General features: G+C 46.4%; 1 protein-coding gene across 1 annotated transcript in view; it reads left to right on the plus strand.

The window, feature by feature from the left end:
* Positions 1–27,850, plus strand: part of KLHL2 (kelch like family member 2) — a 506,272-nt gene that overhangs the window by 268,426 nt on the left and 209,996 nt on the right. The window contains exon 5 of the mRNA XM_085641784.1: positions 11,093–11,255. Within this exon, the coding sequence (XP_085497910.1) occupies positions 11,093–11,255 (163 nt within the window). The remainder of the gene's footprint in view (positions 1–11,092; positions 11,256–27,850) is intronic.

Consider the following 27,850-nt stretch of genomic DNA (forward strand, 5'->3'; position numbering starts at 1 on the left):
CTCTACTCCAGTCTATGCCACTTCACTATTTGGCTCTCTGCTCCACTCTACAACAGTCTAGGATACTCTAGGCCACTCTACTCTACAACCCTCCACAACACTGTACTCCACTCTACTCCATGACACTTCACTATGTGACACTCTACACCACTCCACTCTACTGCACTCCATTCTGCGACATTATGCCACTCTATGCCACTCCAATCTATTATACTCCATGCCACTCCCCTCTATAACACTGTACTGCACTCTACACTATGCCATTCCACTCTACTCCACTCCACTCTGACACATTACTCTACTCTATGCTACGACACCTTACTCCACTCTATGCTATGCCCCTCATCAACTCTATGAAACTGTACTCCACTGTACCCCACTCAACGCTACCCCAGTCCACGCCACTCTACTCCAGTCTATGGAACTCTACGGCCCTCCACTCTACAACAGGGCACTCTTCGCCACTTCACTCTATGCCCCTCTACTCCACACCCCTCCATTCTACCACACATCTCTCCACTCTATGCTACTTCACTGTACTCCATTCTACGACACTGTTCTCCACTCTACACTACTCCACTCTAAGCCACTTTACTCCATTCTACGGCATGCCACTCCACTCTATGACCCTCTACTCTTCGACTCGCCACAACACTCTACGACCCTCCACGGCACTCCACTCTACGTTACACAACTCTATGCCATTCCACTCTATGCCACTCCACTCTACACAACACCACTCTTTGACACTCTACTTCACTTTATGCCACTCCACTCTATCCCACTCTATGCTACTCCCCTCTATGACACTCTACGATACTTTACTCCAGTATACATCTCTTTACTCCACTCCATGTTACGCCACTCTGTGACCCTCCACTCTGACACTCTATTGCACTCTCCAACGCCCTATGGCATGACATTCTCTACACCTCTACTTCCTCTATGCTACTCTACATCACTCCACACCACTTCACCCTACAACACTCCATTCGAACCCATGACACTCCCCTCTAATCCATGACACTCCACTCTACTATACTCCAATCCATAACACGTTACACCACTCCACTCTGTGCCACTCTACTTCACTCTATGCCACTCCACATCACTCCGCTCCATGCTACTCTCCTCTACACCTCAAACTTTTAACCGCAGCCATGCTGATGTACAACCAAGCCAATATCTCTTGCATAGACTAGATCTATTGGCTTTGTCAATTATTGTTAATTACTACCAGGTTTGAGACCTGGAGGAAGGCAGCTCACTTAAAGTCCTGGCTCAAAGTATTGCAATCTCCTTGATATAGCTCTAAATAGCCCTATTACCAACATTGTGCTGTACATGATATTGTGCGAAAGCGAATGTACCAGCGTAGTTTAACAAATTATTTTGCAAAGTAAAATTCAACTGAATGAAAACCTGATTCTTTCCAGGGACATAACGTCAGTGATCAGAACACTCTGTTCCTTCCTTCTGCGCGTCTACAGTAGGGAGCACGCGGCTGCTGCATTAGCCTCATGCTTACAGCCATCTGTTACTTTCATCACTCTTAACACATTCGCCTCAATAAGGTAGGAGAAAAACTGAAAGTGCACGTCTATTTCCAACCCTCTAACATAACAAGATAAGTGTGAAATATACCAGACTCTGGTGTGCAATTTATTTAACTCATTTTAACATTCTCCCAAATTAGCCTTCCTCAGCTTTTTTAGCTGCAAGGCGTCTTACAACAGTTGCTACTGAGTGGTAAGTGTGGTGTGTCACGTTGTTGGTGTCGTCAGAGAAGCGTTATAAACTCCCTCCCCATGAAAGTTCTTGTTGAGACCAATCTTGCACCACAGATGTAGCGGCAGATAATTGATATCGCTCAAAAGCATAATTCCGTGGATAGTTGAATGTACACTTTCAGTAATTATTTATGTTTGTATGACCCAAAAGAGCTGGGTGAAAATCCTGGGAAAAAGTTATTAGTTTCCATTGTTTGTATTATATATTTGTTTGCATCAGTTACGACCAACAAGAAGGCTTTCACAGCCACAGCCTACTTTTTTTTAAGGATTTGTGGGGCCGATATTCTGCCTCAAAGATGAAATAATTAGTGGGACCAGGATTTAGCTCGGCACAAAGGATTCCTTGTACATTCGGTTTCTCTATGAAAGGTGTGTTTTCTTTTCAGTTGTATCCTTTCAGCATTTTCGGGTTGGCCCACAGATAGGTAGCCGTCTCACCAGTGCCATGTCTAAAATACAGGCTTTCATTCATAGATAGATGGGTTTTGTGATGCGCTGCACTGTGGGTCGGCTAAAACCTAAATGCATATGGAAGGCACTCATGAAATACACTTCCACACCGAGTATCTGTTAGACGGCGACTGGCCTTGTGTGACCACGCCCCTGTTTATTAATCACTCCCAGACCATGCCTGGTCTGGGCACGTGGGTGCGACATATCCGGCCCACACCGGGTTTAACACTGCACTGCTAACTTATTACATCCGATCTTAACTCAGTCTCCTTTTGTTTTCTTCGCAGGTGGGCTCCTGATCCACCACTTGGCATGCAAAGTCCTTTAGGCGGGAGCTCGGGACAGGATTTCCCCTTAGTCCATATATGGTATGATGACCCCGGTCCACAGGCCGACCCTCTGATGTCACGGGCGCTCCGCTCCGGGCTGTCCCTCTGGGCTTGGGGGAGCCGAGTTGGCCTCCTGATTGGCTTCACTCAGCCCTCCCAGGTGATTGCTTGACGGAGTACCCATACCGTCCATCTCAGAATACTCATCTCCTAGTCCTCCGGTGGCAGAGTCACTTGCTTCACCTGTGGCTGGCAAGGTCCCTTCCACTTCCTTGAACCACAAGATGTTCCTGGTTACTCTCTCGCCTCCCTTTTCCTCAGTGATCATGGTCCCCTTGATGCCATTTATGGTTCAGTATCCTGGTTCATACGGGGTCCAGAGTTTTCCTCCTGGCCTCTAATCCCGCATTATCACTCGATCTCCGCGTAGTAGGGCACGGAGTCTGGCTCATCTTCTGTGACTGTCATCTAGGTTCTGCTTTTTCCTCTTTTCTAGGGCGTCGTCTTCGGTGTAGTGCGGCGGGGTCCACAGGGTGCAGGTTGGGATGTTGTCATGGTGTGGGCCATTAAACATCGTGTGGTGCTGTGTGGCGTGCTTCTATACTCCCGGGGAAACAATTGTAGGTGGTGCTCAGGGTCTGCTTTTTTGGCCACAGCAATGCACAGGACCTTGTTGAGAGTCCTCATGAGCCTTTCAATTTCTCCATTGGCTTGTGGCCATTGAGGGGTGATGTGACGATGCTGTACTCCGTGGAGTTGCATGAATTTGCGGTATTCCCCTCTTTGGAGCTGGGGCCCATTGTCGCTTTTGATTTCCCCCGGACATCCGAACATCGCAAATACCTTCTCAAGTACCAGGGCAATTTGGGAGAATGCGGTAGAGCTGATGATTTCTACTACTGGGTATTTGGATTAGCTATCCACCATGAGCAGGTTCACTCGGCCATCGGGGAAACTCCCAAAGTTGATGCTCACTTTCTCCCACGGAGTCTTCCCATGCTCTTCCATCTGAACGGGTGCGGGTCTGGTGCACTGGTCAACTGACACGCCAGGCATCTCTTCACGATCTCCTCCACCTGGCTTTCTAGCCCTGGAAACCAGACCTTTTCCCGCATCCGGGCCTTCATCTTTTCAATCCCTTGGTGTCCTCTGTGGGCCAACTGAGTTGTGTGATGTTGTAGAGCTACAGGGATGACTATGCAAGACCCCCGCAGCAAGACTCTGTCCTGGGTCATGCTCAGTTCATTACAGATTTTCCACATTTTCGTGAGGTATTCCCATTCAGGCCCGACCAGTCGTTGGCCGTCTGCAGGAACCGATTCCAGTTGCCCCCTTGGACGGTACTGCGCACTCTGATGATGACCGGGTCCCTCTCAGTTGCCGCTGTAATATCAGCCAGAGTTAGTGCTTTGGGGCAGGTGATCGTCGTGATTATGTTCAGATGGACCTCCAGTGCTTCGACTTCCTGTGCCTCTTCTTGGCGCACTGGTCAACTGACACACCGGGCATCTCTTCACGATCTCCTCCACCCGGCTTTCTAGCCCTGGAAACCAGACCTTTTCCCGCATCCGGGCCTTCATCTTTTCAATCCCTTGGTGTCCTCCTTGGGCCAACTGAGTTGCGTGATGTTGTAGAGCTGCAGGGATGACTATGCAAGACCCCCGCAGCAAGACTATATCCTGGGTCATGCTCAGTTCGTTCCAGATTCTCCACATTGTCGTGAGGTATTGCCTGTCGGGCCCTGACCAGTCTTTGGCCGTCTGCAGGAACCAATTCCAGTTGCCCCCTTGGACGGTACTGCGCACTCTGATGATGACCGGGTCCCTCTCAGTTGCCGCCGTGATATCAGCCAGAGTTAGTGCTTTGGGGCAGGTGATCGTCGAGATCATGTTCAGATGGTCCTCCAGTGCTTCGACTTCTTGGCATTCTTTTGGGGCTGGGTGTTGAGAAAGAAAGTCGGCTGGATTCTGTGCTCCTGGCTGGTACACCACCTCCCTCTCGTACTGCTGGAATCCGATGGCCCACCGTTCGATCCTCGGGGATGGGTGAGGTGCTGATCCTGGGAACAGGGGCACTAGCGGCTGGTGGTCAGTGACGACCTTGAATGGTTAGCCGTAGACGTACAGGTGGAAATGTCGGCATGCCCACCGGATGGCCAGGGCCTCTCGCTCAATCTGTGCATAGCGTTTTTCGGTGGGCGATAGGGACTTGCTGGCGAAGGCTAACGTGGCCCATCTTCCAGATTCATGGTCCTGGGTAAGCACTGCCCGAGGCCCACTGGGCTGGCATCGACAATGAGCTCTGTGCGCTTGGCAGGGTCGAAGTACACCAAAGTGGTGTGGTCGAGAAGGGCACTCTTGACTTTCTGGATCACTGCCTCCTCTTGCTGTCCCCACCTTCATGTGGCGTCGGAGTGAGTGAGGTTCTGGAGGGGTTCCGCCACAGTAAGTGGTCATCCCAAGGAAGCTTGGCACTTCCGACACTGTCGATGGAGGTGGTGTGTACTTGATGGCTTGGGTCTTCCGCGGGTCCACTTGGATTCCCTCCTAGCTGAAGAGGTAGCCAGAGAATGATATCTCCCTCTAAAAGAAGAGACACTTTTCCCTATGTAGGGTGATGCCATACTCCTGGAGCCGCTTCACTGTGGCTCTTAGATGCTGATAGTGCTCATCCGCGGTAGTGGAGTGGATAAGGATATCGTCATTTACGTTCAGCACCCCGGGTAGGCCCGTCAGGATCTCCCGTACTGTGTCTTGGAACACTTCCGCTGCTGAGGATATTCCAAAATTGAGGCGCTTGTATCGTCGCAGCCGCAAATGAGTGCTGAACGTAGTGATGTATCAGCATTCCTTAGCCAGGACCAACTGGTGGTATACTGCGTTTAGGTCCAATTTTGAAAACCACCGGCACCCGTTGACGTCGGCTACTATTTCATCCATCGTTGGCATGATATGGCGTTCCAGCCGGATTGCTTTGTTGGGGAGGCGCATGTCGATGCATAGCCTGATCTTCCCCGGCTGCCATGGTTTCTCTGCTATGACCATGGGTGACACCCAGGGGGTTGGTCCGAACACCTTCGCGATGACTCCTTGGTCTTCTAGTTTTTGTAGCTCTTGCTCTACTAGTGGCCGGAGGTGGAAGGGGATCCGCCTGTGGCGTAGAGCCATCAGGGCGACTGCTTGGTCTATGTGGAGTTTTACTGGGGCCCTCTTGATGTATCCTATCCCTTTAAAGAGGTCCACGAATAGACTCAGTAGTTCTTCTGTTTGGTTCACTCGCACGCTTCTCACGACCGTCACCAGGCCTAGATACTCGGTGGCGTGACTGCTGAGCAACGTGTTGGCCTCTTGGTTGATCACATGGACGACTGTGATGATTTCATTATCTTCCGACCGGATTGGCACGGTCATCTTCCCTCATAGCAGCAGGTGTGAGGTACTTTCATACGCAAATATCTTCGTCTTGGACGGTGTCAGTCCAGGCTTCGGTTGCAGACGATTATATTGCGGATCCCCATGACGTTCACGGAGAAGCTGGTGTCAATGACAGCTTTTACATCTGATCCGGCTATCCTCATGGTGCATGTGGGCTGTGGCCTTCTCTGTTTTTTTAACTCTTGGGTGAAAGAGACCAGGTATGTCTCGACTTCGTCGTCTTCTGTGGATGTGTCTTCCACTCGGTATGCGGCTTTTTCTGTCTGCTTTGCGCTACTCGACGTTTCCAGGGAGGTGCCCGACAGTTGGCGCACTGTTCTCCGCATCGGTTTTCCCCCTCTGCTGTCTTTGCATTGGTTACTCTTCCGGCACACTGATGCAAAATGGTTTGAGAACCCGCAGTGGGAGCACATCCAACCATGGGCGGGGCATGCTTGGACAGGGTGCTCTTCGCATCCGCAGTACCCACACTGGCCCTTTGGGGTGGATGGCCCCTCTGCCCGCTTCCTCTGTCTTGCGACCTCACGGCGTCAGCCCTCTCCGTCTTGACGGTTATGTTTTTCTCTGTTGGTCGCGTCAGGGCTAGGTCCATTTCATCAGCTCTGGCTACGAGAGGTCATGTGTCCTAGCCAGGACCAGTATTTCATTTAGGGGTATGTTCGGCTGCCTCAGGATCAACCCACGTAGTATCTTGCTGCGGACCCCTTGGATTATTTGGGCGCGAATCTCTTCTGTTGCCCGGTCATCCATGAGGTATGTACCTGCCAGTTTTCTCAGTCATGCACAGAACGCATTGATTGAGTCTCCTTCCCTTTGCCGGCCCTGGCGTAGCTTGAATCTCTTGAAATCCGGGTTCAGCTGCGGGTCGAAGAGTGCATTGAGCGCCGTCACAGAGGCATCATAGTCGGTGGGTGCACCTGTATTCAGGAGGTATACTTCTTCTCCTGCGTAATGGAGTAACAGTGACCGTTTCACAGCCCCGTCCGTCTCTCTCGTTGCCACAAAGTAGTTTTCCAACCGCCCCAACCACGTCTTCCATCGAGGGGATGCGGTAGTCGGTCGGCTCCCTTACTGAACGGAGGTAACACCCCTGTGGGGGCATGTTGTGTGATCATGCGGGCAGGTGGCTGGTTAGCGTCGGGATCAGGGTCCCCCATCTTGGCTCCCTAGGGTACTGCTGGTCTATTCGTGCCTTTCGTTTCGTACTCCCTTCTCCTGGTGTGACGTCCTTGTCCTTGCTGCTGGGGTACAAGGCCACGGTGTAGGTGTGTGCCTCCTTCTCAGCCTCGCCAGGGCGAGTGTCTCAGGCCTGGTGTGGAGCAGGGTCCCCCGTTTTCCTCCAAGACCACTGTGCCCTTTGCTGCACCACGCTGTGGGGGGCCTTACTTTGCTCTGGGGGCTCCCAGTTTTAGCTGCTGTTGGGCAGGTCTTCTTTATAGGGGTAATGGTGTCTGTGGATGGTTCCCCACGTGTGCGGGCGTGTGTCTGGCCCACAGGTGGCTGCCTGGGGCTTTGTAGCGTGTCTTGCACAGGCTGGGGCAGGCTTCTGTCCTTTGCGGGGGGCCGCGCTCTTACCAGCCTCAGTCGCCTTACTGCGTGTGTCGTTTCTCATGCGGGCACCTCCCCCGCTGCTAACAGGATCTGCGTAGGTTGGGGAACGCGGACAGCGCTCCCGCCCCTCTCCAATGCGCGGATGGCGTGCGCAATGTAAGGGGTGTATCGCCGGCTCGCGGTGGCAGTGCAGGAGCGTGGATCCACCGTCAGCTAAAACCTAAATGCACATGACTGGAACTCATAAAATACACTTCCACACATGTCTCTGTTGGGTGGCGACTGGCCTCGTGCGACCACACCCCCGTTTATTAATCACGCCCAGACCACGCCTGGTCTGGCCGCGTGGGTGCGACATATCTGTCCCACGCCGGGTTTAACACTGCGCCGCTAACTTATTACAGGTTTTGGGTCAGCCCTTACCATCAATGTCATTCACACGATGTTTTGGTCTACCCATCACACAGCATGGAGCAGTGTGTCAGCCCACTTCACCCACTGTCTCATGCACCGTGAGTGATGACATCTGGCTGATTACGCCTAAGAAGTGAACTTCAGTGCCAGGACTGGTGGGCGAACACTCTAATTTGGCAATGGTTTCTCTTTCAACTCTTTATACTGTTTTTTCTTTTTTTTTTTTGTCATCCTTCATTTTTAAACTATATCTTCCGGCTGCGTTGATTTAAAAATAACAATGCCTTTGTCTTTGCACCAGTAAGAACCATGTTTTGTTGTGATGTGCATTAAAACTAAAAAAGGGGTGCTATTACTGTTTAAACTATATCTGCCTGCTAGGATTTACTAATACGCTAGGTAGAGATGTTGCTAAGCATATGACTAGACTTCCCACCAGGGGCTGGGTAGTTCCCTGCTCTAGTCGCGGCTGCTACCTGGAAGCAGCAGTGGGGCTGGTAGGGTGGTAGGGGCAGAGGGGAATCTGGTGAAAAAAAAAATCTCTTACCTCCCGGCCGCCGCCACCGCCTCTCCTCTTCCTGGCTTCTTGTGAGAAACAGGAAACAGGTCGGCCAGTGATCTCGCGCCGACGAGTATTAGGTGCGACCCGACCACTGAACACACTCCTAATTCCTGACTGAAAAGTGATCAGTGAACAACTCACTCTTAATATTGAGCCCACTTTTATTCTTGAACTCGTCCCTGCCCCTGATCCCAAACTCTTCTAACTATAGCGCAAAAATAATCTTGCGTAGCGGTGCGCTACACAAGTGTTGCCTACCTCACCACTTCCAAAATCATTTAGATTTTTCACTTTGTCATCGGTTCCACTGCTAGAACAAGCCACCTCTCGCCCCGCCCCGTGCTTTCAGGCACTTTTAAACACACTGGGCTTCAGCTCCTACACCCCTGCCGTGTGAATCAGCCTGGGCTGAGACAGTCCCGGCCACACACACAGCCGCACCCGAGTACTTCACATGTCTTTAAACAAGCATCTGCAATGCAATAGGTCTCGCATTTACGCAAGTTTGAGCTATTGTCATTTTAAATGACAATGGCTTTTATTTATGTTTTGGTTTTAAAAACATAAATAAAAGGCATTGTCATTTACAATATGTTGTAAAGAACAACATTTTTAAAAAAAAGATTGCATAAAAAAAAAATACTATACAAACAGTACTGGTTGATGCTTTTACACAAAATTATTTTCGCAAATAAAGAAACAAAATGCTGCCATTTTAAAGCCGTTTTTCTTTCTCTTACTGGTAAAACAAACATAACATAAATTAATTCACCATATCAAGGACCCAGCCACCTAAATCTATCCTGGACAAAATTATGTTGGGTCAAAGAGGCATTCTCATGTCTGATTGACTGAAATGAGGCAGAGGCAGAGCTTAATTTGCAAATGTTGATCAAAAGCCCACGACCGACGCTATCAAAGGTTGGGGTGCTGAATGCGAAGACTGCACAGTCTGGATTCCACCTCTTGTGTCTTTAACCCTCCATCAGACACTCCTTCCCCTTATTTCACTCTTCCAGGTTCTTTTTCATCCCTGCTTTCACCCTCTGTCACATTTTCCATCTTTCTCTTCCCCTTTCGTCTTTTTTTCTTTCTTGATCAAAGGCTGTTGAGGAAAAATAAGTGCTGGTCCTGAAAGGTTAGCCACCGGCTCAAATTAAGCACTGCGCAGAAGGAACTAATAGCATGGAAATATATGTCTGCGTCAAATGTGCTAATGCCTATGCATTTAATTGTTACCATATAAAGTGAGGCTGTTATTTACTATAGATCTTTTCCAGCCTAAATCACAACTTCATCTTTGGCAATGGTTCTTATTTAGAACCTTTCTGTAACGCATAATCCTAAGTGCAGGCGGAAAGGAGTGTTAGGACAAAGAGGCTGTTTGTTGCAGATTCACTGGCTGTTTTTTGGGAGAGTGTGGCATTTGAGAAGTGTTAAGCTATTGAAATAAATATACATATATATATACATATTTCTATATAATGATAGATGGTTATCTTTGAATTATAAGAATGTTTTTCACTGAGGATCCTAAATAGACAAAGTGAGCAAAGCTTGAGTTGTCAATGATGTCGCTCAGACCTCTGAGGTGAAAAACATCCCTGTAATGCAATTTTACCCATTTATCATTTTATGTTGTATATGCCCCGACCCACAAATCATCCACCCCTATTCCGACTTATACGTTTGCAGAACAAATGCATAAAAAACTGGTATCCTGCCACTTACACTCACCCCCTCATTATACACCCTCGTCCCCTTCCAAATAAAATACATGGCCTCCTGCCACCCACCGCTACGAACCCCTGAAAAAACCCCGCTCTGCTCACCTCCGAATATAAAAAAAAAATTGGGCCTCCTTCCACCAGCCAACACCACCCCCTTCATAGACCGTCACCCCGTTCCTTTCACAGAAATTGTATCCAAAACAATGCCTGACTTCCCAAACCACCATATGCACCTCTGCAACCCCCCTGTCCCCCGTCCACACTGGAAAAGTTTACCTGGCCTCCAGGCACCGACCCCTACCATACTTTGTGCAAACCCACATCCTCCCATCTCAAAAGCCAAGCTCCCTGCTCTCACATTGAGAGCAGAGAGCCAGCACTGAGCTCATAGAAGCTCCGTGAGAGCCCTTGTCTGCATGGCTGCATTCCCCTCTCAGCATGGGCAGAAACTTGCGCTCACAGAGAAGGCGGCTGGCACAGCCACTGTGCGCTGGTGGTTTTACATCCCGCTCTCTGCTCGGAGACCTGGAAGAGGCGGGAGTAGGTTGAGTGAGAATATTCTGATCTGGTTATTCATGCCAAAGGCTTCTAATGGAAGACCTATACAATAATGGGACATTTGTCTATTTGTATTGATGAATTTGTCTGGTATCAAGCAGCAGAGTAATGCTGTCCTTCACCCCTATAACACAAATGGCTGATTGGAGACTTGAGCTTTGAGTCATGTCGAACAAATGTGCATATTTAATTCCAACTCTTTAAAAAAGCCAATTTGTATGTCCAGAAGTACCTGCAGGTTTAACATTTGTATACATCTTTGTTTCAGGTACTTCTGCCAGCAGCTGGCCTGCTGCAGTTACAGGATGTGAAGAAGACCTGCTGTGACTTCTTGGAATCCCAGCTGCATGCCACCAACTGCCTAGGAATCCGTGCGTTTGCAGACATGCATGCCTGCATCGAGTTGCTCAATCAAGCCAACAAATTTGCAGGCAAGTAGAACACGGTAAAAAAGGAATATCTCAAATGGAAGTGCTTTTTTGATGTTTTAGCTGGTGCAGAGATTCAGAACTTTTAGCAGCACTCTGGTCTCATGGATTACTGTTGACGCAGATACGATTTAAGCACAAGGTTTTTTTAAAAGTAATTTTACACTCTACAATGTGGAGTATATTCCTCAATAAGGGAGTAAGGCATCCAAAATACTAACTCCTTCTTGAGGATTGACATTGTTTCTGACTGTTATTCTTTCTGTGAACAGTAACTCTTGATAAGGTAGATGATCGCCCAATATACTCTGATCTTTGAGGTACGTTGTTTGCATCCTCCATATCATGACTTGGCCGTTCTTGGGATAAAAAAGGTCTTGAGCACTGCCTCGTTGATCCACATTTTTTAAAGGAAATCTGCGATGAGAACAATTTCTAGGTCAAAACTACATTTAATATGTCATCTATTCCATGGAATAAATAATGACAGCAAGGCTGTCCCTACATTTCATAAGAGAGATTGGCAGTAGTTGTGTGTCAGTAACACAAAACTAATCAAAGTAATGACATTTTAAATAGGAATAATAAAGAACTCCAATAATGTATTAACTATTTTAGATGAACAGTGATAATCTTTGCGGAAATTCTATGGGTGACGTGCTTACAGTACTAAAAAAGTGCATGGTTAGGAGCACAGTGTATCTCTATATGCAAAAGTAAGAAACAGTGTTGGATAAGAACTCACACCAATGAATAGTTTTGAAACATAAATCGAGGCCTCCGGGGTGGGGAAAAACTGATTGTGATTCAACCATGGGCGAGTGACACACAGTTACGTTTAAAAAAAATAGATGTGGCCCCACAGTGTTCAGTCTACTTCCTCAATACTCCAAAAATACCCCATGGTCTGTTACTCCTATAACAAAGCATCAAGATGTGTTCTGAAAATTAAGGAACACTCTGAGGCTGTATCTCCGGGACTAGAAAGCATGACCCACCTATATTATTGACAGCTGATATGAAAATAGAAATAAAACCAAGTGGATAATCATCTGTGCACACAAAGGGTTCCAGTGCACCTGGTTGGACAGGTGGTGAATGGCTCTGATGTTGGTGGTTGTTAACATTTCTATTTAATGATCTGTCTTATGGGCGGCCAATGCCGGGCTGTTAGCCACCATTAGTATGTTGACATTTCTCCACTACTATGATCTGTCTAGTGGATGAATTTTAAAATGTCTGTAATTTCTCAATTTGATACTTTGCTGTATCCACATGTAGCACACTAGTGTAGGCCAACAGAGTGAAGCCATAGGAGGATAAAAGGGGAGATAGGTCTCAATTGACAGAAGCAGATTAAGCTAAGCAATTAAAGGCTTCAAATGAGAACGCCCAGTTTTATCCCTTATTTAGCAAAGGTGAAGAAATTATCAAAGTGTGCCAGTGGTTAGGCTGTGCAGATAAGATACCCAAGTATCCTTCTGGGGCCTAAGTAAGAAAAGCCTACATTTTGGAGACTGGCTCAGGCCTGCTACATCCACACCTCCAGTAGATACAAGCTCTACTACTTTCGAAAAAGAGTGCAAAAGACTCAGAAGTGTGAGTGCCTTATTGGAGGAAATGAATGGTAAGGCTCACTTTGCAACATCACAATTGGTAGTCTGAAAAAAGTAAAGTGAAGGAGGAGCAACGGAAACTCTGAGGTAAGCTACTTTGGTGAAATCAAAAATAAAGGATTCCAGCTTAACATGCTGGTCTCTATCTAAAAACAATGATTTGTATATGTCTAGGGAATGGCCAGTTATCTCTCAACCTCATTCTAATCCCTCTCCCCCTTGTCTACGATAGGCAAGCCACCATGAGATCTGCTTGGGATAGCGTCATATACAAACATCAAGTGTAGTAAGATTAGAGAATTTGCGCCATGATCAGTAAATGACCTGTCAGTTCCTCGTCCTCATCTTATTCGGGGGATAGACCACTCTGATCTTATTACTCCTCTAATGTAAACCTTAAATTGGCTCCAAACAGATAGCAGATTTACCTTCAAATCTGCATGCTACATGCACAAAGTTGTATATTCTAACCACTCCCACTACCTGGCTAAGAAGCTGAAGATCTCTGGAGGTTTGTGCCAACTTCGCAGCTCTAGCCTTCTCTAATTTTAAAACCTAGTCATTACCAAAACTGCACCTTGAATATGTCCTTCTCTGGATGTGCACCAACAGTCTGACAACAGTCTGACAAGCTTCCATCCCTACCTCAGCTCATCACCTTCTTTAAAATAATGAGCCAAATAAAATAGTTAATGTTGAACTGTCACTTCCCTTCCTGCCCTTGCAAGTTCCTGGTCTCTTCTTGGTGCTTGGATGTTGGCACTTATTTACTAAGCTAAGCATGCACTTGTAGCGCATTTGTAGTGCTGTATTGCTGATTATATTGTACATGTCATGTGTACCACTTTTATTTCCTCTTCCATGTGGATCTGATTTTGTTTTGAACAGGTATTGTAGATATTTTATATTTAGACATTGGATTGATGTGCTGGTGATGTATTGTGTATGATTGTTCACACATTTCAGAGTTCTATGTAGAGCCCTCTCATGCAACATTTAGAGACTACAATTTGAATTTGGTATGCTATGTTACTGTAGCTTATATAGCACACAAATCACCCCTGGAGGGGTATCTCGGTGCTTGGAAAGATTGCAGGCAGGAAAGCACCAACTCAAAACAATTCTGTCTTTTTTTCAAAATAAATCTTTTTATTAAACAGTTGCTCAGTACATTCCAAACATATTATTACTGATAACAATATAGCGCCTTCGGACATGGAGGCCAGCTTAACAGCAGTTGCGCACTTTAGTAGACAATACCTGGATTAATGGGCATAGTTGGAAGTTCCTATGGCCTTAATGACGTTTATCATTACACAAACCCGCCCTCTCCGACCTAATCCCAGGACGCAGCTCTCATGAATCCCTGTATGTGCCCCATTTGTTGCATATTTTATTGTGAAAAACAATTCTGTCGAGTTGTTTTCTGAATTTCAGGTGGTCAGAGCATATGCACATGTGGGGGCATATTATCAAGGATGGCGTTAAAATTATCACCGGTTTAGCGGCAGAAAACTGCCGCTAAAGCAGCGATAATGGGCTTGATAATATGCCCTGGAGAATTCCAATAGAAGCCCATGTTCACACCAGAACATGGGCTTCTATTGGAATTCACAAGCGATAATTTTTAACGCCGTCCTTGATAATATGCCCCGTGGTGAGGTAACTTGTTCCAGTACAGGTGGGCTAAGTAGGAAAAGGACCGACCTCTCGTTCAGGCTTTTCTGATACACAGGACAGTGAGCAGAGCTTTGTCATTAGATCTGAATCATCTGACTGGACAGTAGAGTTTTAGCTTTAAAAATAGGCATCTTAGGGCTTTGCCCAATATTGCCTTATAGGTATGACAGCAGATTTTGAAAATAGTTCTTCCCTTGACAGGCGGCCAGTGTAGAGTTCTAAGTAAACAAATGGAAGGTGAGCCAGATTGGAGGTGGTGTATGAGACAGGCAGCCATATTCTGGACCACTTGAAATTTGGCTCATCACGTCTCATTGGCAGAGGCGAGTAGCGCGTTGCCATAATCCAATCTGCTCATTATGAGTGCTTGTACCAGGGACATCCTATATGAGAGCAGAAGGAGAGGAAGGGCTTTCTGCAAAAGGCACGTAATATGGTAACTGGCGCCCACCGTGGCAAGGACCTGCTCTTTAATGGTCAAGGCTTGGTCCTGTTTCCGTGGAGGGGGAGGGGCAGAACCTAGTTCCAGAGGCCACCAGTCTGGAGGCCAAAGTTGTTGGGCTTTCCCATAGAGCTTGATTTCAGTTTTGTCTGTGTTGAACTGAAGATAGTTTTTGCTAATCCAGGTAACGATCGCACTCATCCCAGTTAGAAATCGTTCTTTTACTTTGGCCGTATCTTCGTCAAAGGAGATGACTAACTGCGTGTCATCCTCATAGGACAGCAGTTCGAAACCAAAGGATCTGATGACCTGTGGAATTCTGATGTCAGTCCTCATGGTACGTGATTTATAGCTGGCCAGAGATATGGTCTAAGTTCTATTATTTAAGAAATCACTGAACCATTTCAGGGCTGCCCCATGGATTTCAATCTCCAACAGCCTTTGGAGCAATCTGTGATGGGAAACAGTGTCAAAAGCTGTAGATACATCCAGGAGCACAAGGATGAAAGGATTTACAGGCATAATAACAGCACCGCATTGGTCCGATGGTCAGTGTTCAGGAAAACTACAAAAATAGAAAATTACATCATCTCATGGGTCATGCACACCTAAAGAAATTTTTAGAAATGACAAACCTATCTCAATTGTTTTCAGGTTTCGATTTTAAGCTATGAGAAAATCAATAAATGCCTAAGGTTTTGACTCACGTGGAAGAAATAGAGTGCTCCGGTTTAGTATTGCTAACAGTGAACCTACCACTCAAAAGAGCACATCACATAGTTGTTGAATAAAAGTTGCCATGTTTCTTTCCTTAGCAAGAGGTTACATGGGAATACTGTTACAGCTACAAAGGCCTAGAATTATTCTGCCATTAAGTCAGAAATAGGAAACAAATTGTGTTCCGCAACAGCCTTATTTTTCTTTTTATTGAATGCATTTCCCATTGTGTCCCTTTGTCAGCATGACGTATTTCTTATTATGTCATGGGCTATTCCCATGTATTTTGGGGTAATAGTACCTTGCTTGTGGTCCAAGATGAAGGGCTGCCGCAGACGCTCATGAGCTGTCTGCCTGTCAATGAATCAATCAATCAGGAAATTGTAAGCACGCTACTCACCTATGAGGGTCTCAAGGCGCTGAAGGGGGTGGAGGGGGGTCTTCCTGAAGGTGTTTAGCCGAAGGTCCTGTAGTTTAGTTGCCCAACCTCATCCTTGAATAAAGTCACACATTTACGGTTAAGACCAAAATCATTTTTAACTTACGTGCCCATTGAATAATTCTTCATGTACGGTCAGCTTGACAGTAGGAGGAAGTCAGAAGTAACGTACAATGAAGGATGTATCTTTAATTACAGATTATAAACTCCTTCTGAAGTGGGTTACACCTTAAAGTTGATTAATGTGTTGAGATTTTGTCTCTTTATGTGAACCGATAGGGTTCCAGCAGAGTTGCTATAGTGTGTACCCTCCTGCACCAGTGGGACGCTCATAGGTGATGGCCCATGCACGGAATCAATACATTGACAAATCTCAGTCAATGCTCTTCCTCCTATGCTTCAGCCTGGGCAGCCAGTTGAACATAAGGGGATGCACGGTTAGCAAATGCTTAGGTAATATGTATTTAATGCAAGTACAGGGAATTCTAAGCAAGAGCTACCTCCTGCCTAAAGTAGTGTTTGAGATGTCAAGGTATAGCCAGCATGGAATAAGCAATTATTCTAAAAGACATGTAGACGGTTGGCAGGTGTAACTCAATCTCTACACAGTGTGCTTGCCAGACTCCCTTCTAGTGGCTCAAAAGACTTTTGTTGAATACATACGTTCTCTGTGTATATTAGATATATGTAAGGTTGCATGGTTTTGACTGTACCACTTACTGCATATACTTTAAAAATCTGCGGAACCCAAGGAAATGGAACAACTGTGAGTGTCATTGATATGAAGTTGATGCTGACTTTTTACGCTTTGGTGATTTAAAAATTAGTTTTGATAATGCATATGAAAAACTAAATAAATATTTTTTTAAACTCATACTTCCTGCATTTGTCTTGCATAGTTCACTGGTGGCTTGGGTTCCTCACTTAGTTTGCCTGTTTATTTTAGCTTTTTGTCCCAAGAATTAGGCCATCATTGCAAGTGGCCAGAAAATGACTCGAACCTTCCTCACCCTCAGAGCTACCGATACTGTGGGAATTGGTAACTCTGGGGGTAGGAGAATCCAGGCCACTACAACTGGGATCTGCCACAAGAGGATCCTCTTTGAAATTAAGAATTACTGGGGGGATAGGTAGTTCTGGGTCGATTCCCCTGGTAATGCCTCATTTTCTTTCATGTACATTCCCCCAGAGACTTTCTCTGTTTTTAGTAGCTATATTCTCCAGTTGAAAGTAAAAAGATCTGGGGTGTTCCAGCAGATCACATAATTCTGATTGGGTCAGTAGCTGCTGCTACCGTCTCCATCAGAATTAGAGAATTAAGAGAATATCTGTACTGAGGGCCTCACTGGCTGGTTCAGTGTTGAGTGGTTACAGAAAATCTATTTTCTTATGAAGCAATAAATCTTCTGATGCCTATGCAATGTTATGCCTGTGGAAGCAGAAATTCTGCCAGCATATTATCCACTTCCAACACAGGAATTACCACTTTCTTCACAAACAAGGGAAGTATTCATTGCCATTGAATACCATCCACCCTTTGGTCTGTTAGTTTGAATGGATATTGCCTGGCTCAGGCTTTTTTGTGGTTTCCTTAGCAATTCATCTGGTTGAGAGTATGTTTATCACTGGTGGATCCCTCCTGGTTATTTGTTTCCTGTTGGTTCATTACTACCAATGTGTGGTTTCTATGTGCCATGTCACCGAAGATATCTGTGGTATCCTGGCTACTGGTTCCCTGGTAACGGATTCCACAAGTTCCAGAATGTTAGGTGGGAGATTGGCAGTTGAAGGGGGTACAGCTTGTGGCTGCACGTACCTGCTTGTTCTCCAATAAAATACTTACCTTCTTCCACTTACCTGCATGGAAAGTTCCTTAGAAAGTGGCAACGACAGGAATGGAGAACAGATCACGTGTGGAGGGCCAGGTTGGCGGGCTTATACTTTCAGTGGTGTGGTTCACTACTGGTGAACAAGCAGAGGGAAGAGGAAAGCTGTGGAGTCATGTCACTGATGCAGCAGTGAGCTGTACTGTGAATTTGCAGTGGATCTGGAAATTTGAGGGAAAGGACAGTTGAGCCTGTGCAAGAGTCGAGGTAGGCTCTAGCAAAGTTTGTGCGACAGCAGATGATTGCCCTCATTCCGTGCCTTGTGGTACGTCACAGTGTGTAGCTTTGCCAAGGTGACCTGATGAAGACTGCCTACGTCTTTGCGTCTTGGTGATTGGCAACCTGAGAAGTCCTTCTTTCCCTGCAAATGCGAGTACTTCATCACGCAAAGCACGTTACGTGTGCCATTTTGGAAAAAATTTCTGGCTGCAGGAAGATTCCCAGCTTGATTTAGTGATGCGCACACCCGGATGTAAGGAGCGAGTCAGTGGGATTCAGCCCGCATTTCTGTGATGCGCACACCTACATGTAAGGAATTTGCTGTCAGTTTAGTGTGTATAAGGAGTGTGTCAGTGGAGTACAACACGCATTTTGGTGATGCGCGCACCAGATGACCTTGATGATGTCCACCATTGGTTAAGGTTGGTTCCGGTGCATGCGGTGATGTGCACACCATACATTTTAAAGTACTGATTCTGGCAAGCAAATTTACAGCACCAGTGTGGTACTATTATTATCGTTATATCTAGATATTAATATTGTTATACTTACTAGTACCCTGCAAGTGGTTTTGACAACAAAAGAAGTATAGGTTTATAGTGTGTTGCCAATTATCAAAATTTTAAGTAAACCTGTGCTCACAGTTAAAATGAGCTCACAAAATTGTGGATTCACCCCAACAGTTCACTTCCTTGCCTATCCTTGTAAAACTGTTTTAAAGTGGCCTGAGTGAAAAGATGATTTTTTTAAAATTACATCTCAGCCTTAGACGAGGAGAATGAGGATAAATGTATGCCATCCAGGAAATGAAAGTTGCTTTTACACAGTTTGGGACCAGAGGGTCTAAGAGTTTATAATCAAATGGAAAAGAAGACAAGAACAAGTTAAAATGCAAAGGTGTTCTTGGAAGCATTGGAGAACGTAGATGCCCACTATCACCCCATTGTTTGTGTAGCCATAGACAGGTGCTCCTTCTTCCAAAGGAAGCAAGCTAGTACGGAGTGCATGGAAGATTACATTTCTGCACTAAAGAAATTAGCAATTTCATGTAACTTTGGGCCTCTACATAACTATTTCATAAGAGATCAACTGGTTATGCATTCTAACAACACTAGTATTCAAGAGAAACTGTGGGTGTGTGGGGAGGCTCCTCTAAATGAAGTTATAGCTATAATAAAGCAAGCTGAAATGTCTAGAAGATGCAGCCTTAAAAAATGAAGGTTATGTAGTAAGTAAGGTCAACACCTACTCTAAAGGGGATAATAAGAAGGGTGAGAAACCGAATTACAGAGATAGGAAATGGAAAAGTACAAATAATGGGAAAGTGGAGCTGGGTGATAAACGTCTTGTCTGTTTTAGATGTGGGAACAAGGGACAAATAGCTAGAGATAAATGTTGTCCTGCTTTGAAGTCGAAGTGCGTCTTTTGTGGACTAATGGACCATTTCACCAAAGTATGCTGGAGGAAGTTGAACAAGGTTGAAAAGAAACATGTGAAATGCATTGGAGACAAGGAGGAGGAAAATAATGGGGACACAGACTCGTTGAGTGATGAAGGGGTATTGCGCATAGATGAAGTGGAATGTGGGAGTGATGTTGTCTTAGGAGTATGTGCGAGTAAAAAAAAAAACCCTGTGTGGCATAATGATAGTGGGTGTGTGAAGGAAGGTGGAATCTGACTACATGGTTGCCCCCACTTTTTTCCTGGTGTTTTGCTGGTTTTCAACTTAGTTTGGCTGGGATGCTGCTATTCAGGACCCCAGCCTATCTGCTTTCTCCCTTAAAATGATTCCCAGTACTTTAGGTACACTCCAGATTGGATTCTGGGGTACCCTTATAAGTCCCTAGTATGTGGTATACTATGTACTCAGGGCATAGGTACCCCAGAGGTCTACCAGGGGCTGCATCATGTATTATGCCACCACTGGGAAGCCTTCCAAAATGACACCACAGGACTGCTACAGCAGCCTGAGTGAGGTGGTGCATGCACCCCTTACTGAGATATAGGTTCACTATATCTCACCCTATCACTGCACCTATAAACCAGTCACCCCTATGGCAGGCCTTCTCAATCCTGAAGGAAGGGTGCTTGGTTTTATGAGAGAGGGTGTCCATGCATGAGCAGAGCCCCTCTGCAGCCTTCGGAATCTATTCTCCGGGGCTGTCTGTGATGCAGCCTGACCATATACTCTTGAGTGCATTATAATCTTGCGGTAAATGCTAACTTTGGGATGGCTGCACGGAAACATGTCGTGTTTGGTGTCAAACACATTGGAATCTAGAGGGAGAGACATGACAGCACCAGTATACCCAGTACCAGCTAACAGAGCCCTGGCATCACAAAATGGATTCTGCCAGCCACAGACACAAGTCTGGCCTCCTGCTGCTGACCAAAACTCTGGCAGGGGAGGCCTGGGCAATAGGTTTCCTGTCACAGAGAGGTGTTATCACCTCCCAGACAGGCTTTAGTGGATTGGGGCTGTGTGGGTGCACTCCAAGAGTGCTTTTAAGTCTGCACTGGGGACACATTTGGTGTCCCTGTGCATAGTCCAGCTCAAACCGGTTGCAGGGGCTACCAGCTCCTGCCCTGGCACGAAACTGGACAAAGGAAATGGGTGTAGCCACCCCTCTTTCCAAACCCTCCCATAGGTGGGTCCTCTGAGTTAGTCCAACCCCTTCCTTGGGTATAAAGAAGGAACCCCTGACTACAGAACTTTAGCCCCTTCCACGGGCGGCAAATTCTGTCGCGATGCGAGGCGGGGCAGGGCTGAGCGTGGCGCTCAGGTACCCAGGACGGCTCCCGGCCATCATAAATCACGGTGGGCGTGTGCTCATGACAGCCGGGAGCCGTCTGAACTCCGCCCACTAATTAATTCGCCCGCACAGGCGGGGAATTAGCCGTGCGTGGGTGGAGCGGCAACGGTTGGACAGCTCCCGGCCGTCATGAGCACACGACTACCGTGACTCATGACGGCCGGGAGCTGTCCTGAGCATCGATAAGGTTAGATATCCCTGGACGAAACTCTGAAACTGAATCCTGGAACTTCGTCGATCTACACAACGCTAGATGACTGAAGAATCTCCCTTGGAGTAAAGGAGTTACTCCCCTGCTTGGCAGGCACCAAAGACGCAACAGTCCGGTTTGCATCTCCGAAGCTCCTGAGGACTCCGAAGAATTTTGTAACACCGGAGGTGGGTTCCGAACCCCTGGACATCGCGACGATTTGCTGAAGCATCAGCTTTGAGGCGACCTCTGCAGCTGAGCTTTGGGTTACTTGTAGCCCTGACCCTGAGCAGCATTTGCACCGAAGATTGCCCGCCTACACTCCACAAGTGTTCAGTGAGCTGGCCCTTTGTGTTTTCTCTCGCGGTCCCTTCGCGATCCCTGGTCCGTTGAACTGGTGGGTCCCTGTGAAGGCAACTCTAGTTTTAATTGGGCTTCCCTGGGTGCTCCAGACGTGCCCTGACTCTCCATCGCTTGGGGAGTCCCCAGGACCTAGCTGGTCCGCACCGAGGCATCTTTTCTCTTCCGGCGTGGGTTGCTGTTGTCAAGGCTTGTTGTGTCCAATCTGGGCACCGACGCTGCAGCACTCAACATCCTTCGTGGGACAGCTCTAATCCAGCTCCTGGTCATCGCCGACGCCTCCTGGTCCTCGTGGCTGAAGAGTCAAGCTTCCCCTCTTCGCACCTGAAGCATCCGACATCTATGGGCATTCGTCTATCGTGCCCCTGGTCACTAGATAGTGACCCAGACTCTGTCCCCTCTGCTTTCAAGTTCTTCACATCTTCTATCCAGGCTTGGATCTCTTCGGACACTTCTCCTCTTCCCGGCAGCAGCACTTTTCAGCATCTTGCCATTAAAATCAACGAAGACGTCCAACACAGTTTGACACCTATGCACCCGGCTTCTCTGGGTGAGGTAACACAAGTACTCTGGTGCTCCCGTGGGTGTTGGCCCTAGAACCCTCTAAGTCCAAAAGGGTTTGTTCCTAGTCCACCTCTAAGTGTCCTTAACCTTTAAAATTCCAACTGCGACTTTCCCTATTGAAGCTAACGGAGCTCGCGGCTGTGTTCTCACACTGCACACGTCCCCCGTGGGTCCCCTGTGTCACTACCTTGGGTGGTTCCTTGGGGTCCCAGCGATTCTACAGGCTCTAGGCCTTGTGTCTAGTCAAGTCGTGGTTCTTATACCACTTTCTTAATATATGGTTTGGTTCGCCCCTAGGGCCTATCGTATATTGTGCTAATTTACTGTGATATTTTAATTGTAACATATGTGCTTTGACCTCTAGCCTCATAAAGAGACTAGCAGGGTACACAAAGAATTGGGGGCGCAATATTTATGTGATATTTTTTCCCTGCGCCCTTTGACTTGCTGGGCAAAACTCTGGTTGAACCAGGATATTCCATTAACCCATATGATCTTGAAAGATGTCTTGTCTCTTGACAAGGCAATGCGCTCCCCCTGGTTAAAATATTTGAAATCTTGTTTCACCCGACTTGACCACCGGGAGCTATTTGAAAATCCAAGCGAGATCGTAAAGTGGGATGTGGAGGTAATTAAGCGGGCCTTTCATATGGGGAGAAAGGTTCAACGTGAGGAAGAGGAGCTTTTGAAACCCAGCGTTAGGAAATATGTCATGTTAAAAACTTGTGAGACAATGGAGCCTTATTTGATGGGCTCATTTAGTTCCCATGAGAAGTTCCTGCTGTCAAGGTTTAGGTTAAATATCTTTCATCATCTGTTATTTAGACCAAAAAAAGATATTTTTAACAAGGCTGCATCTCCCTGTGGCTGCGACGGAAAGTCTCCACAGGACATGCTGCATTTTACTTTTTTATGTAAATTCTATGAATACCCTCGCAAACGCTACCTGATTGCTCTTTTAAAGAAACTTAATTTTAATCAGATCAGACCTGCATTAATGTACTTACAACTTTTGCACAGTGACAGTGTTCTCCATATAATTGAATTTTTAAAACTCTCTGTTAAACTGAGAACCTGCATGGATCAATGAGGCGGTTTTCTGTATTGTTTGACTGCCTCACTTACCCTAGGAATCTATATGGTCTTTTTTATGCTTTGCGCTATTTGCACTTTACTGACTATGAACTAACATACGGTCTTTGTGAGATTTGTTTGGTCATGAATCATGGTATTTTATAGTATTTGTATGTGATGTTTATATGTATACTTTTATGGTTTGAATCAAAACCGAAATAAAGTCTTTATTGAATTGAATTGAATTGACTAGCAGGGTGTATTTAGTAATAAATACATATATTTTATATATACCTGGTGTGGTTCTCCTTTCATTTGGTCATTCAAGAGATTATAGACTGGTAAAACAAGCTGCTTTACATTCCTCCAAGACTTAGCCTGATGGCTGCTCTCCATAGCTACCACTAGGATAGCTTTCAAATAAGGTTGTCTTTAACCTATCATCTCTAAGGGGTTGTTTAGGCTGGTGCGAGGTGCCCACTATCACTAGTGGACAGCATATACCAGACCAACTTCTCACAGTGTGCAGATACAAATTGTTCCTGATTCAGGGTCCACATACACCATAATTCGACGATCAGTGTGGGAAGACATATTTACAAATGTATTGAATAAAAGGTTGGAACCAATGGATATCCACCCTGATACATTTACTGAGGAGGAGATTCCAATGGTTGGATTTGTTGAGGAATAACTCAGGTTTAAGGACAGTTTTGCAAAAGGGAAGTTATACGTGGCTGAGAAGGGTCCATCGGTGTTGGGATGGATAGATCAAGGGGCATTAAGTATTATCCTGAATCCCAGCAGAAGGGACCAGATAATGTTACTGAGTGATCATTATCTGTCCATAGTGATGGAAGTTAAGAAAAAAATTCGGAGTGTCTTCTCAGGAACGGTGAGATGAATGAACTGGTTTGTCCATAAAATAGTACTTAACGAGGGGGCAGTACCAGTGTGTCAGAAGGTCAGGAGTATTCCCTAAGGAGTCAGAGAAAGAGTGATGGCTTTGTTGGATTAATTTGAGAACAAAAGGCATAATTGAACCTGTCAAGAGTGCGAAATGGTTGGCGCCACTTGTTGTAGCACGGAAATCTGATTGTCGTCTCCTTGTATGTATTGATTTGAGAGATTTATATAGGAATATTGTGGTCGATATATTTCCCCTGCCCAGAATCAATGAATTGTTGGCACAGCTGGTAAAGTGGTTCTCCACCATTGATTTGACCTCGGCCTGTCACCAGGTTCAACTTCACCCATCCAGTAGAGATTTGACAGCGTTTGTCACCCCGTTAAGTTGCTACAGATTCGTTTGCATGCCTTTTGGTCTTGTTTCAGCTGCTGTGGTATTCCAGAGGTTGATGCACATAATTTTCAAAGGCATGAAAGGGGTGACATACTTTCACGATGATGTCCTGGTGATGGGTCGAGATAAATTGAAACATGATGATAAATTGAAGCTAGTCCTGAGTAAATTGATGGAAAAAAATGTTATCAGCTGAATTTAAGAAATGCAGATTTGCCATGAAATCTGACACGTGTTTTGGACATGAAGTGGGAGGAGACAGTATCTCGCCTAAGAAGGAACTGATTAAGGCAATTAGTTGTTCCCCTGCACCTGAGTCAAAAGAAGAGCTGAGATCCTTCTTGGGGGTGGCAGAATTTTACTTAAAATGTGTGGAGAATTTCGCAATGAAGCTCACGCTCTTAGGCAGATGTTAAAAGTAAGGCAAGAGTTTTTTTGGAATAAGAACTTACATAAAGACTTTGACAGGATCAAAATTGAATTGTGTACATAGTTACCCTTACAAGAGTGAGATTCTAGAGCTCAGAGCATAATAGCCACAGATGCTAGTCGGAAGGGACTAGGAGCTTTGTTAACCCAAAGGAAAGATATTGAGTCCACAGTGGCTTTTGCCGCAAGATCCTTATCCCCTGGAGGAGAACATTTTTCTGAGATTGAAAAAGAGATGTTGGCCACTGTCTGGCCAGTTCAGACAGTGTGTTTTTTGGAGCAAATTGTACATTGCGTACAGACCATAAACGTTTGTATGTATGATGTAGTATACTTACCAGGTAAAAGGAATCAGGTGGCGGATTATTTGAGTAGATCACCATTACCTGGGGGTGGTGAAGTGGAGGCGGAAAGGTAAGATTACAATCTATGCACACACAATAGAAGCTATTCTGAACAATTGGCCATTGACATAATGTAACCATATCCATAGAAAGCACTAAGTCAGTAAAGTGCTGGATATCTCAAGGACTGTCCTCACACACCTCCAGGTGTCATGCTTTATCATTGGCAGTATTCGCTGTAATTTTGGGGTAATACATTGGTTTTTAAAAATCACTTATTCACAGGCCCCCACTTAGATTATCAGAAGTGCCTCCCTGTCTCCAAACTTAGTTTTTAGAGAGTGAGGACTGACAATGATGAAGCATGACACCTGGTGGTGTGTGAGGACAGTCCTTAACATTTTTTGGGCTGTCCAGCACTTTACTGATATAGGGCCTCATGTAGGTAGCGAAATACCGGTCGGTAACGGCCGATTTTCGGTAAATATGCCGTTACCAACCGGTATCCAGACAAGTGAGATGTAGGAGTCCAAAAACCACTTTCCGGTAAATATGAGGCGGTAAATACCGATTCATAGTTACCGAATTCCAAAATACCGATTCATATTTACCGAATACATAATTAACGAATCGGTAAATATGAAGTGGTAAATATGAAGTGGTAAAAATTTAAAATGACATGTAGGAGCAGTCGGTAATTAAGAAATCCAGGAAAATCGGTAAATAAGAGTCGGTAATTAACACGGATTGAAAGCAGGTGGTAACCATCAACAATGCACATAAGCAATCCCAAAATGCAACAGCGTGGACAACATGGCCGCCATGTACGTCATTGCAAGGCGCCTACGTCTACAGGCAGCAGGACTGAGGGTGTGGCGACGGGAGGAACAAATCTACAGACAGCGCATCACACTACTCCAGCTGACTGATGCAGAGATACATGAGAGGTACAGGCTACACCCCGAAACCATCATGGACCTGATAAGGGACCTGCACCCACTCCTGGACCAGCCAACAAGAAGGGCGCACGCCATACCACCACATGTGCAGGTGCTCTGCAGCCTACATCTACTGGCATCCGGCAGTTATCAGGTGGTGATAGCTGCGGTGGGTGGTGTATCCCAGAGTTGCCTGTCCCGTTTCTTCAGGAAGTTCCTGGATGCCATGATGCAGAGAATGCACCACTACATAAGCTTCCCAAACACACAGGCTGCACTGCAGAAAACAAAAACAGACTTTTATCACATGGCACAGTTCCCCCATGTCATCGGCTGTATTGATGGTACACACATCCCAATCTGTCCACCAGCTGATACAGAGCACATCTACAGGAACAGGAAGTCCACCCACTCCATCAATGTGCAGGTGATCTGTGATGCAGGGAACATCATCACAGATATTGTTGCAAAGTTTCCTGGGAGCACCCACGACTCTTACATCTTCCAGAATAGTGGGATCTACACACGACTGAGTGCCGGAGAATTCGGAGAGGGATACCTGCTGGGTAAGTAACAGTGACGCCCCTTGAAACCTGCAAATCAGAGTGTATAGAGGCATGTAACTGATGGTTCCCTTTTACTCATCCAGGCGACAGTGCATATGCATGCCGTTCATTCATCCTCACTCCCTACCTACACCCAGCAACCCAGAGTGAGAGACGATACAACGTGGCCCACAAAACAACACGCAATGTGGTGGAGCGCACGTTTGGACTACTGAAGAGCAGGTTCCGCTGCCTCCACAAGAGCGGAGGCGCACGCCAGTACAAACCCATCACCTGCTGCAAGATTATTGCCACTTGTGCAATGCTGCACAACCTTGCCACGAAAAAAGGTACAGATGTGGAACTAACATATTTTGAGGACAACGAGGATGAGTCAGGCCAGCCAGAGGGCAGCGCAGCTAGAGTGCCAACTGCAATCGATGGGAGAGAGAGACGGGCAGAGATCACATGCAACTATTTCTGAGTAAGTGAGGGGACACAGCGAGTTGTGAGAAGTCATGACGTAGTTTAATGTGGCACCACGCCATGAACACATGAACAGGCCAATCTGGCAATATACCATCTATACAAGGAGTATGTCCAGGGTTACGTCACCCAATGGGAAGTGGCTAAGCAGGGCCACATCAATGTTTGCGCATACGCGCTGCAGTGGTGGATTGCACGGCCTGTGCATCCTCACTAGAGCCAACCCCAAGCCGCCTGCTGCTCCTGCGTGCTTCGGGACGGGGGGTGTGATGCTGCTGCTGGTGTCGATGCTCTCCGCAGCATCCCCTGCAGCAGTTGTCGACGCCTGACTAGTCAATAGCACCCCTAGTGCACTTGTCACCTGCACCATCCCCCGAGACAGGTCGCTGCAGCACTGTGTTAGGCCCTCCTGCATCGTCACAGAGCGCCGGCAAAGTAGGGAAGTCGCAGTTGCCAGACGGTTGAGTGCCCTGCTGGTAGTGTCCCTTCTCTGGCGTTCCCGGCGCCGTGCTTCGATGTCAGCATCTAATTTGCTGCACAACTGCTGGATTGA

The sequence above is a fragment of the Triturus cristatus genome, chromosome 2_2, assembly GCF_964204655.1.
Source record: "Triturus cristatus chromosome 2_2, aTriCri1.1, whole genome shotgun sequence".
NCBI classification, from domain to species: Eukaryota; Metazoa; Chordata; class Amphibia; order Caudata; family Salamandridae; genus Triturus; species Triturus cristatus.